This window comes from Schistocerca nitens, chromosome 2, assembly GCF_023898315.1.
Source record: "Schistocerca nitens isolate TAMUIC-IGC-003100 chromosome 2, iqSchNite1.1, whole genome shotgun sequence".
Classification (NCBI taxonomy): Eukaryota; Metazoa; Arthropoda; class Insecta; order Orthoptera; family Acrididae; genus Schistocerca; species Schistocerca nitens.
The window spans coordinates 505,409,226-505,422,896 of record NC_064615.1 but is presented as its reverse complement, the minus strand read 5'-3'; the positions used below and the strand labels follow the sequence as shown (position 1 = coordinate 505,422,896).

The following is a 13,671-nucleotide window of genomic DNA, read 5'->3' as shown; positions in this document are numbered from 1 at the left end:
GTATACACTTTAGTTTTAGTTGTCAGTATGTTTTTTTGATTGGTGTAGGTTTGATCTTGGTGACACTGTAGTACTGCTTGACAAATAGAGTTTTCATAGACCGTTTCTACTTGAAGTTCATTGCTTACTTGCCATAATAGGCTATTTAAATGGAGAAATATTTCTTCATTTTGAACAGTATCTCACCCATTCCAAAGAGCTCTCTCAGCTGTCCCATTTTGTGTGGGTTGTTTTTCACTTCTGTCAGTTGTTCTGTTGTAGTCGATTGTGTTGCAGTTGAGGAGTCATGAGCTGACAAAATGATACGACAGTATTGGTTTAGCTGAAGTTCAGGCAAAATACTATTCTTACTTTTAAAAAAATTTGATGGACCTTGTGACCTTGATTCAAATGCTAAAATAACTAGGCTGACTTAAGTGAGTGCTGACATACATTTTCACAGAACTGTGAGACACCTGGTGCTTTTCTCACAAGTTTTTTCTGCCTTAAAAGACTGAGGCAAAACTAACTTCTGAACCACTGAAAGATGATCAGTGGTTTATTGTGAGTACATTACATTGGGTTCAAATAACTCAGTACCCATTCTGTATACTAAGTCCAGTGACACGCCAATCCTGTTTGCATTGTATTTCACTTACATTTTTCGTGAGTGACTGATAACCTATGACAGTGATGCTAGCCAGATTAGAGGGTAAGGGAAGTCTTAAAAGAACACACTGGTGCTTTTTAAGAGCTGCAGATGGTATGGAAACCATGCCAGGCATCATGTGACTTTCCACCACTGACCTGAATCACAGTGGTGTTATCGTAGGATGGCAATTCCTCTGGAAAACCCAGAATTCTCAGAGAATTAAATTTTACCTGGAAAAATCAGGGAAATCTCAGGAAATTTCATAAAATCTGAGGACATCCTACATTTTTGACATGGCATTGAAACAGAATTTTATTGAGTTTTATAAATCACAAATTTTAAAGTTTGAAGTGTGTTAACAATACTTTACACGTGTCACCTGGTCAGACACCAGTACACATCTCGTTTCTATGAGATACAAATTTTGTTAACTGAAAAAAGTAATGTTTCACATTTCCCAGCTGAAAAAGTATGTATACAATATCAAAGTAAGAATGTTTTTTTATTAAGTAAACTATGTATAAACTTCTTGTATAAACTAGTTTACAGAGATTCAATCAAAAGAGTTAAACCTGACTAGGACTAGTAGAAAACAAATAAACAAACAAACAAAAAATGTTCCTAGCAACCCTTTCTTTTACAAACTGTCACTCTAAATGACTTTCATTATTGTTATGATTGATTTTACGGCCACCGACACAAAAATAGTCACAGTGTTGTAGCCGTAAATATTGGCCGCATCCTTCCCATGTATATTTGGTGAGTTCTGTCATTTGCTTTTGTTTATGGGCTTCAGTATAAGTTTTTGCAGAGGTGCTCAATGTTTGTGGTATTTTACCTTAAGGAAGTAGTTCTCAAAGATGTAAGTCCGTACCGTGTGGCAAGTGTGGGAGCTATGATAGCCTAATCCAGTGACTATGAGTTCTTTACCCAGGTCACCAAGGAAAACTCGGCAAGATGGAATGTTTTGTCCATTCACCAGGCAAATGACTTGACTTGAGACCAGCTACATTTAGAATGGTGGAGAACACTACCATTGGCCACCTTTTTGTGCCTCTTGGGTACTGTAAGCAGAACACATTTGTCAACCACATCCACAAAAAGTTTGTTTATTATAATACATAATCAGTTCTGGTTTTCTTTTCTTCCCACATCCTTCATCAATTGCTCCTTCGAAATGTATCCTGGAAATCAAGAGCATGTTCTTTTTATAATTTTGTCGTATGGCACATATGAAACCATAGTGCCTTCTTTATTGAAAGCAAAAATGCTGGAGAATGCCACTCGGTCTCAGATCTTTCATTAATTTTGGAATTTGCCATTTGTTCTTTTTCAAAATCCCCACATAGGACAGGTTACATTTTGTTGATAAGGTGTGAAGGAGAGTAACATCACTGAACTGGTTGCCAGCTGTTGTATTACAACCTGATTTAGTAAGAGTGGCAACCAGGCATTGAACAACATCCAAAGATCTATTACTAACCTAGAAAGGGCCATCATGTTGCTTGCTTGCATAAATTTCCATGTTGCATGTATAATGCTTGAATCAATGGCAGGAAGCATTTAACTCCATATTTAGCTGGCTTGGAACGTATATATTGAATAAAGTCGCACCTTCACCTAAAAGCCTCCAATTTATCATTGGTGACGACTTCTTCTCCCAGTTGATAACTGTATTGACAGTTCTCGATGAATTTTTCAAAAATCTTCGTGATAAGGGAAAGGTGATTGTGCATGTTTTGCTCTTCCCTGGTTTGGCAGTCATCGAATCCTAGGAGTTTGAATTAAGAAGCAAAATCTATTGACACCTATGGTGAGACAGAATATCTCAATCCCAAATGCATAACCAGCTCATAAATCTGAAACGTTCACGTTGCTTGCCATATAAGGTCCAGCAATATAGAGGACATCAATAAATGCTTGTATCTCAGTTTTGTCACTCTTTTTAGTGACTCTGTCATGTGAATAATCATGTTGGATTCCATCGTATATTGGTTAATGAACATTACAACCATTTCTAATATGCTGTCATCAGATAAATAGAGCCAGCTTTCGAAAATGGTCTATAACTCTTTTATCTTTCTGACTGCGCTTGGGAGATGTCGTATGAGGTTGTGTTTGCCCCTCTTCCTATGTGGATAATGTGCTTTTCTCCATGAAATTGAATCCGATTCTTTTCTTCCAGCTTTTTGAGACACACAGAAGAGGTCTCATTGTCTTGCCCTCTTCCTATGTGGATAATGTGCTTTTCTCCATGAAATTGAATCCGATTCTTTTCTTCCAGCTTTTTGAGACACACAGAAGAGGTCTCATTGTCTTCACAATCAGGTGGTGTGTCTGAATCAGATTTTTCAGTGTCTGAGTGTTAAATGCTATTGACATACTCTGTATTCCTAAATTTCCGGAACACTTTTGAAACTGTACCACACAAGCAGCTTGTAGTGAAATTGTGTGCTTATGGAATATCATTTCAGTTATGTGACTGGATTCGTGATTTCCTGTCAGAGGGGACACATTTCGTAGTAATTGACGGAAAGTGATTGAGTAAAACAGAAGTGATTTCTGTTGTCCCCAAGGTAGTTTTATAGGCCCTTTGCTGTTCCTTATCAATATAAACGATTTAGGAGACAATCTGAGCAGCCATCTTAGGTTGTATGCAGATGACACTGTCATTCATCGACTAGTAAAGTCATCAGAAGATCAAAACAAATTGCCAAACTGTTTCCACATGAGTGCTAAAAGGAATCTGTTAAACTTTCGTTACATGATAGATCAGTCAAATCTAAAAGCTGTAAATTGAACTAAATACGTAGGAACTACAATTATGAGCAACTTAAATGAGAAGGAACACGTGGAAAATGTTGTGGGGAAGGCTAATCGAAGACTGTGTTTCATTAGTAGGACACTTACAAATTGTAACAGATTTAGTAAAGAGACTGCCTACACTAAGCTTGTCCGTCCTCGTTGCGAATACTGCTGCGTTGTGTGGGATCCTTTCCTGATAGGATTGACAGAGTACATTGAGAAAGTCCAAAGAAGGGTAGCACATTTTGTATTATCACAAAATATGAGAGAGAGTGTCACCGAAATGATACAGGATTTGGGTGGACATCATTGAAACAAAGGTGTTTTTCATTGCGGCAGAATCTTCTCACGAAGTTTCAAACACCGACTTCCTCCTCAGACCTGGAATTCTCGGGGAATTTTTTTCCAAGTTTGAGCATCCACCCTTTATGGAATCAATCCACTAACATGGGTCACCCTGAAAGAATGTTGTTCAGATGTGCCCATTATCACACAATGAAAGAAATTGGCAGATTTGTTGTTGTATCAATGCAGACCATCCAACATGTCTACGAGGGATACTGTAACACTGGCAGTCATGTAAAACAGTGTCATAACAGTGGTCATAAAAAGATGCAAACTTACAGGGACAGGAAAGGAGTGTCACATCTTATAAGTGACACTTGATTTCAAACCCATCAGGCATTGGTGCTGTTGTTGAATGCAAGTCCACCTCAGCGAATTTCCAAGTGAACATTGTGAAGGTGACAGCAATCAGTAGACATTTGGTGATGGGTTTCTCAAGGAAGGCCATTAATCACAGAGGCACATAAAGCTGCACATCTGCAGTGGGCAAATCAATACAGAATCTGGGCAGTACCTGACTGGAGGCATGTGGTGTGGTCCTATGAGTCACAATTTTGCCTCCTTTTCAGATGATGTGAGACTGGTGAGTGCACCGATGACCCAATGAGCTGCTTAACCCACAATGTGTGGAGAGTGTAGTTCAGGCCAAAGGTGCTTTTGTGATGTTTTAGGGGTCTTTTTCGTGCCATGACATGGGTCCAGTCATTCAGCTTGCCTTGCGCACTAACCGAGGTCTTATTTCAGCGTTCTAGGTGATCTGGTATTGCCGTTTCTTCCACATCATTGTGCCGATCATGCTGTGGATAATCCCATTTTTTTGGGATGACAACAACTGCACATATATGTTCCTGCCTGATTTGATGAAAACCCAAACACCCTACCACACCTCAACGGGCCAACTTAAATCACATGACCTTAATCCTGTAGAAAATACCTGGAACTATTTCAAATAGCGGGTGAAATGCAGCAATCGGCATTTCCACATTTTGGTAACTGTGCAGTATCTAATCGTCAGTGACTGGCTTCAGCTCAATATAGCATACCTGAAGAAACTCAATGAAATTGGCTAGAGACATTGTCACAGTGTGTGACGTCTCCTGGAAGTGACTAATTTTTTGTCCAATATGCTTAGTAAGATTATGACTCTGATTTGGATGACTTTGTAACCTGTCTATGTAATGTGGTGATTTCAGACATAAGAAAACCAAAACTTTTGTGTCCCTTGGTTGTTTTCATAGTACACATTTTAGAAACACAGAGAATACATATGCAGAATTGATCTTTACCTTCCCAGGCAATAAACGGATGGCCATGACTTACCTTCAGGACGCAAAATTCTTAGTATATTTGGTAAAAACACTTGAAAGCCCTGGCTTTTGAAACATGTATGTTCCTGCCTCAGCTATGAAAGAGGAATTGGTTGGAAAGGAGGGGCTGGTCACTTAGGCCCTAAGTTGTGTGAGATCCACATATTGTCCAAATGAAACTGAAGACTGTGTGTCTCAGGAAATGGCAAAATATTCCTCAAGAACTAATGAATACTTTATTGAAGCCATAACATACATGTGGTGACAGAACATAATAGAGGGCAATAGTTATGATTTCATTATCTGTTACAGCTATTTAACCCTGATCATGTAGAAAACTATAACCCTGATCATGTAGAAAACTATAACAGAGCAAATGCAAAGACAGTGTTGCCTGAAGCTTTTCAAAATATTTTCAGTAAGTGAAATACACTGAGTGATGATTATGAAAGATGACGCAACACCAAGTAAAAATATGGCCCTGCAATTAGTAACAGAACGTAAATGTACAAAATACGTGATGCAGAGTTTCCTCAACTGACTCATCCATTATTTATAGCAGAGGTGATGCAACCATTTTTAATTAAAAATGCATAAAGTCAAAATTTTTAATTCTAAATTAAGTGAAAAGAAGATGCAAGAAGCCACAGGAGGCAGCATTGCTTCCATCGTGACATTTCTGACAATAATATTTACACCTCCTTTTTATTTTCAGGCCAGTATCGTCTGGATTATGCTCCATATCAGAAACAAGCTGAATGTTCGACTGAGAAGTGACCCTCACGGCACAAGCTGGTACAGGCGTTTTCTCCTGGTGAGTCTTGTCACACATACCCACGTCACCTGCGCTCTTACTTGTACTGGCGGCTTCTACATGCTGTGCGCTCAAAGGGTAGGAACAGTTCCTAAAATTTTCAAAGAGCTGCACCCTACTCCATTCATGGAAAGTGTGTCTTTTTGAAGTTGTGTGATTCACAGCAATTCGATTAAAATTGCTTCCATGATCGATAGCTCGGGGGAATGATCACGTCCTTTTGAACCCGATTGTATTGTAATATATTAAAGATGCTGTACAAATGTTTGTGTAAATGTAAAGTATCAGTTACCACGGCATATGAAATGTCAGTCACTTTTTTATTATATTTTTGTTTCAATGCCAACTGAAAATGTGTGCATCCAGTACCAACCATGTTCCAGAGAACCTGAAAAACCTGTGTGTATCTATAAGTAGGTGGAAATGGAAAACTGTCCATTTTGATTATTTTTATTGTTTGTCATCTTGAAGGTGTAAAGTTCAGTGGATTACTTTAGATAACCATTGAAGGCGTAGAATTGCTCTTTGTCTCCCCTGTGATTAAAGATTATTGTAAAATGTATTTCTTATTTTTTAACTGTGTTATTTCGTACAGTTTTATTATGCCTAGGCAGTTTAACAATGGCATTTTTACTGCTCTGCTGAAAAAATACATTATTTTTAAATCGTACAATAGTAGTTTGTACGAAAAATATTTGACATTTATTATTTTGAATTTTATTTTGTAATCAAGTATGGCTCTGAATTTTGTGATACTATGAATTATTGTATGAAATAGTAATTTATTGTTACAGTGTAAAATTTCTGTACAAATTCACTGAATGGCAGTCCACAATTTTTGTTGTTAACATCTCCACACTCATACAAAATGAACTACATACATCAGTGCCACAGCTATAACAAGCCATTATGAGCTGATCATTCTAGTGCCGTGCCTTTTGGTAACGTAATTTTGATTCAGTAGATGCATCACAGACTACTGTATAATCCATGTAACATGTATGTGTGATATAGATCAAAACCTTGTTTTAGTTATAGATTCTATTTATTTATTAAAAATTATTTAAGTCCATTGTAAAGTGTTGCTTGGTGTACTGTACAAAACAAAAAAAGTATTGTGTTTTATAATTTAAATTGTTGATTGTGAAACTGTATGAGAAGGAACTGGCAATAATTGTTATTGATATTAACTTCCATTTATATATATGTCATGCAGCAGTTTGTTGTATCGTTGGTACTTGGATGCATTGTGTGTAATTTATGGGCTAGCTGTGCCTCTTGTACATAACAAAAATGTAAAAATGCAAACTAGTGTAAGATTGTTTTTGAATAATGTGATCTGTACATACATATACAAATTATATATATATATATTATATTATAAATATATGCAGTTATGTCATAAAAATTGAAATATATTTGTAAATTCAGTTGTAATGAATGCATTGAAACATTTTACCACTGTATAAAAAAAAAAGAAAAAAATATTGCAATAAATAACTGTAAAACTCCGAATGACTGTATTCTGATTGCTGTTTCGCCAGTATTTGGTGTTTTGTGAATCTGTTTTCACATTCTGTTCATATTGTAAACCTGAGCTGCAAAATTCTCAAATATTAGCAGTTGACAAATAATATCCAACATTTACAAAGGCAGAAGTATGTGGGTAAAAGTGTACATGTCTACAAAATTACTATTCCTTCTGCACTCTTAATTTCATTGCAGCAATTTCTTCTGTAATATCTTTTATTATTATGTTGATCACACAACTTGCATTCATTTTAAAGTTTAATATAATATATTTATAATGTTTCTATACATGTGAGGATAGAATTTACCCTGCATACCAAGGAATAGATTGTTCTAGTTACAAATCTGCGTAATTAGAGTTGGACACCCCAAAAGAGTGCTGAAAAAGGCATGGTGTATTGTAAAGAAAGATCTCTTACATGTTGGTAATCAGCTGAATATTAAGTAGGCAACACAGGAATTTTTTCATATACCACACACAAATATAAAAAAAATATGTGAATAACAAGTCTAAAGTACAGAACATTAAATTGCAGCAAATTGACTCGGTGTGGAGTGCAGAGTGCTGCAGAACTGAAATCTAACTGGTAATTGTTAATAAGAGACATTCATAAACGTGAAGTTCAAAGCCATGAAGACCTTTCTGTTGCAATCTCAGATGGTGAGTATTTGTTATGTGCTCCATCTTTCACCCCAAACTTGACATTCACTATTCCTTCCCTGCCATTCTTTTTGTTTCAGTTTGTGATTAGCTTATTTTAATATTGTTATTGAAATATTATTATTCCTCTGACTTTTGTCATTACTGTAATTTCTTTTAATGCTTTCCTAGTTTTGCATTCTGTTTTCTTCCAATACATAGGTCAGTTTCTTTGTCTACTGTTGATTGTCCTTAGTATTAGTCTTTCATCTGGCCCATTATTTAATGCTAAAATATGTATGTTGTCTTTCCTGTTCACACTTTCTACTTTGCCGTAAACACTATTTAGAAAGTTTCCCCAATGGTCATATCTTTGTCGAACTCAAATATTAGATCCATGCAAGACTATGTTGTCATTAACTGCTTATCCAAGGCAGATCCTACACCATCAAATACAGAACAAGGGCACCTTCATGCCTACTACATTGCGGGAGCATTTTGGATCCTGTTACCTGGTATTAGTACTCCAAAGATGGTAACTTGCTTTTCAAACTTTTTTTGCATCCTGTCATCCTCTTGGATTTAACCTCCATTAAACTCTTCTTCAATTGTAGTATTTTTTGACTGATAATATTTCATTATTCACTCTCTTTTTTTGCCTTCATATTTGCCTCTCTCTCTCTCTCTCTCTCTCTCTCTCTCTCTCTCTCTCTCTCTCTCTCGTATTGGTCTTTTTCCATCTCCTTTCTTACTTCCCATTTAGTCATTTGCACTATTCATTCCAATTCTCTTTTCCCTTAATACATCTCACTCCATCCTATTATCTTTGGACTGAAGCTGACCCAGTTCTGTGAAACATATTACAATCTGCTATTCCCCTTACACCTCCCCCTTCAGCTTTGTTTCCCCCTCATCATAACTGGAGGGGGGTTCTCAATCTGGTGTTGGCCCCTCTCCCAGATCTCTCTCTCTCTTAGGCCCCTGGAGAAGAAATTGACAGCTCCAAAAGCGAGGTAACTTTTACCTCTATCAGCAGTACTGGAATTACATCTCCTAAATGTAAATACTGGCTAGCCAATCTCTCCTTATAATTTTGCTGTTTTTATTAGAACTTGCATATCAAGTTACAGAATAATATAAGTTGCTTTAATACAACTCATATTTATTAAGTTCTTTGATCACAACCTCTTAAATTTCTGACATTGTAGTTGAGCTTCATTTCTGTTATGTAATACAGTTAGTAGCTTCCTAAAATGATCTGACTGGCTTCAATAACAGTACAGTTCATTACAGTTTCATTACTCAATTTATTTGTATTGGATTTTCTTGCTTTCTACGCCCATCTCCAAATTCTGTGATTACAAGAACATATGTATTTTCATATGGTTTGCCAGAATATCATACCATTTACGCGATAGTTCCCAATATATTATTCCGAAGATAAAGAGTGGAAGTTATATCTCTAGAAACCCGGAACTTCCACGAGAGGTGGAACATGCTGCAAACCACTTAGTAACTAGGAACTTACTTCGCCTGTGAAGTTCTTTACACAAAAATTTGAAAAAATAGAGGAAACTGGTAGTTTCACTCGTATTTTTTTAACGAATACATATGTCACTAATATAACATTCCAAATTATCCTTATACTTTACAAAGGCCACTAAGGTGTTTCTCATGTCTAGAGAACCAGTAAACGTCTCTTCCATCTAGATGCACACAAAACACATTACAATCAATCAATCAAAAAAAGAAAGGAAATGTGCAGAATGGCAGCACAAGCAGTCAACCAGGCAATTCACATAGGAGGAAATAATTGCCCAGCACAAACACATGCCCATATTTAATCTTCTCAAATTTCCATAGAGAACACATGCGAGCACAAAGCTGCCTAACACATACTGAGCATTAGTTCGCTATTCAGACGCTTGGATGGCTGCATGTTGTATTCCAGCCTGACCATTTTGGACAGATCCCATCATAAGCTGGAAATATCAATTGTTCCGGCCACAGGCTACAGCCACCATGCACCCCTTACCTCAGGCAGAATCGACCTAAGAAACCAGCCACATATATTTTATCACTTTAATTTCAATTAAATTTTATAATTGCAGCCTCAATCTAATGACATTCAACGATGAGTGAAGTATTGGAAATACCCACTCCTGATGCTCTGAAAATATGAATATCTGTAGCATTCTTATGACTGGACAAAATTTTCCACATAAAATCTTTCACACTCCTTACGGCTATCATAATTTTCCACATCAAACACATACCTCCCCTTACAACAGGATATAGTCATTTTCTTTGCGCACGTCGGAACACAGACCACAGTATAGATACTTTATAAGCCCGCTTATCACAGCGAATCTGTCACACATCCCCTACTAAGTATAATACTTTGCCAATAAATGGATGCTTGTGACACCAAATAATATTTAGTGAAAATCTGTGATGGATGAACATGCATCATTTGTTTTTCTTGTGACTGGTACCAGTGTGTCTTAGGAAAAGAGACATAATCATCTTGTAAGTGAACAGCTATTAAAAAAACATGATTGCAACGACGATGTTACTGTTGCCCTGCAAAAACTGAGAGGCTTGCCACCCAAAGACTTGCCTTTGTATGTCAGCAACTGTTGGTGTCTGTCTGCCTGTCAGTTTGCTCTTTTAAAGCACACATGGGAAGACCATGGCATGGGAATATTAAAGAACAGAGCGAAATATTGTGCCAACATTAGGTGCTGACTTGGTGGGCATCCATTGTTACCGAGATAAGATTCTAGGAAGGCACTGATACAATGTCTGACCGCTCTAGCACAGGTGCCACAGCGTCATGCTGTTAAACTCCAGCCTCCGGTTGTAAACCTATTAAAGACACGATCTTGCGGTCCACACAATCCTTGTTGCCTTTCATCTGACCGACAGTAAGCCCATGGTGCCCCGCTGCTGAGAACCTCACCACCACCACCACCACCATTGTCACCTGTTCTCAACCTTGTAGCAACTCAGCAAAGGCAGCTGCACATGGCACCCCTGTCCCAAGTGTCTCTCCCAAACAGTATGTCACCAACAGACCTATGCAAATACACCAAATGAAGTAAGGCCCATCAACTGATTTAATTCAAGCAAAGAGTAATTAAGGCCCCTGATATCCATTCACCTTCTTATCAACCCCCCCCCCCCCCCCCAAAAGGGTTTTAACACGAAGTGACAATCCAGATCTTCTAGATTAGGACAGAGAATGCGTCATAAAATAAGGAAAAGCCGGATATAAACATTAAAACAGGTAAAACCAATACCATATGCATATTTAAGGTGGAATATCGTTGAACATTATGCATACAAGTGGTGGCGCCATAGCTCTTCCTCCAGCGGTAAGATGTGTTTGCATTGCACATTTGCATCACGGTGTCAACATGCCATGGACACAGCCACGCAGGACACTACTGCGTGTGTAGGGAGTAGCTGAGTGAGGACTCGGATTTTAGGTAGGCTGCGTCATAGTGAGCAGGTAATTTCAAGGTGTATGAGCATATTGAGTTGGCTGATTTGGGGGGAGGAGACCAGTGAGGTCAAGAGTCCTATCGGATTAGGGAAGGATTGGAAAGGAAGTCAGCCGTGCCCTTTCAAAGGAACCATCCCAGAATTTGCCTGAAGCGATTTAGGGAAATCATGGAAAATGTAAATCATGGTGGCCAGACACAGGTTTGAACCACCGTCCTCCCAAATGCGCATTTGTGTGCTAACCACTGCGCCACCTCACTCGGTAGCATACTGGGGGCAAATTTCACTCGGTGCAGTTTTTATATATCCGTCCCAAGCCCCTGTCAGCTTAATGTTTGACAACGCTGAATTGCACTCTCCAAGCTGCACTAGAAAGCTCAGAATCATTAGCCTCCCCCTCCTCATACTGCAGCTCATCAAGACACAGCCAACAAGCACAAACAGAGATACGGGACCCACAAGCAGTTACCCAGAATAGAGAAAATTTTTAAAACATGAGTTGATGGCTTGGTCCTTAAAATTGTTCTCCAGTGTCCAGCTGCATACAGTCGTTCTTGTAACATGGTATTTCGATAGCCATCTTGCTGTCATTTTCAGGTGGTATCTGTAGAATGAGCGTCTTTGCTACATGCCACCTCCGTTACACTGTGATTACTCCCCAACTGTTTCACTGCTACCCAGTCACATGCCGAGTCGGTTGGAGTGGAGGTGGAGGGGGGGGGGGTCCGCTAAAGACTGGGAGAGAATCCTGGTCCCTCAGTGCCTTGGGTAGCCCCATTGGTTGTGGAAGAGGCTGTCGGCTCTCAGTCGATTTTACTTTGGTGAGCGCTGGGTCCCATGCTTTTCTTAAAACATAGACACTGTCTTGCTGATAATCCCATCGACCACTCACATTCAAATATTGTCCTTCAGAACACTGTCCCAAAATGAAGTGGTCTGTCTTGACACTTCAGTTTCTTCATACTTCAGTGCATTTTCTGTGACCATACTAAGTTCTGCAACTGCAGATTTTGTTGTTTTCTTAAGTTTGGTGTGTCTTCCTTTTTCCTTGCATCTTTCTTTGATTGTCCACACAGACTACTCGATGTATACTTTACCACATCTACATGGAACACAGTAAACACAAGAAGAGCTAGTCTGGCCCTAGTAAGGAAAAGTATCTGGTGTATTGGATTAAGATATACTGAATGCTCTCCCCCAACAAACGTGATTAAATGCAGGCTGTTCTAATGAGGTTCTATAACCACACCACATAAGGTCATTGACTGCAAAATCTGCAGAAATCTAATCAGTATACTGCTTTCTTTATTGACATTCTCTAAGACTAAGCTGTTGCACTGGTTTTTGTTGTGCCTAGGATAGGGCTGTTAGAACCATATTGGGCTGTGTGAAACCAAAGAGTTGCATTCAGTGTAAGGGCTATGATGTGAAGTAGAGCACTATTTGTATGTGAGCGATTCAAGAGGATTGTGTTTGCCTGCAGTTGAGTGTTGTCATCAACGGCAAGTGTTCATCAGAGACAGGGGATCATCAGGAGTGCCCCAGGGAAGTGTGATAGGACTGCTATTGTTCTCTATATACACACATCAAAAAAAGTTTTGCATCACCTCGGTTCTGAGAGTTCCGGAACCTGTACAGAAAATTGGAATAGAGATCAACATAAACATCATTTCCGCCCTTTTTATTGCTCATGAAAACCACACATTGCACGTTGTACCACCATACAGTCATACCTCGAGAGGTGGTGGTCCAGACTGCTGGACACACCAGTGCCTGTAATACCCAGTAGCACGTCCTCTTGCATTGATGGTCGCTGTATTCGTTGTGGCATACTATCCACAAGTTCATCTATTCAAGGTCCAGTTTGTCCCACTCCTCAACGGCGATTCGGCGTAGATCCCTAAGAGTTGTTGGTGGGTCACATTGTCCATAAACAGCCCTTTTCTATATATCCCAGGCATGTTTGATAGGGATCATGTCTAGAGAACATGCTGGCCACTCCAGTCGAGTGATATTGTTATCCGGAAGGAAATCATTCACTTGATGTGCACAATGGGGAGTGTGAATTGTCGTCCATGAAGACGAATGCCTC

The 13,671-nt window shown here is 38.7% G+C and overlaps 1 protein-coding gene across 2 annotated transcripts in view; it reads left to right on the top strand.

The window, feature by feature from the left end:
• The window catches only part of LOC126236480 (trithorax group protein osa), a 66,405-nt gene extending 58,988 nt beyond the window's left edge, over positions 1-7,417 (top strand). For both annotated transcript variants that reach the window (XM_049945822.1, XM_049945821.1), the window contains exon 7: positions 5,804-7,417. In XM_049945822.1, the coding sequence (XP_049801779.1) occupies positions 5,804-5,865 (62 nt within the window). In that variant the 3' untranslated portion in view covers positions 5,866-7,417. The remainder of the gene's footprint in view (positions 1-5,803) is intronic.
• The last annotated feature ends 6,254 nt before the right edge of the window (positions 7,418-13,671 follow it).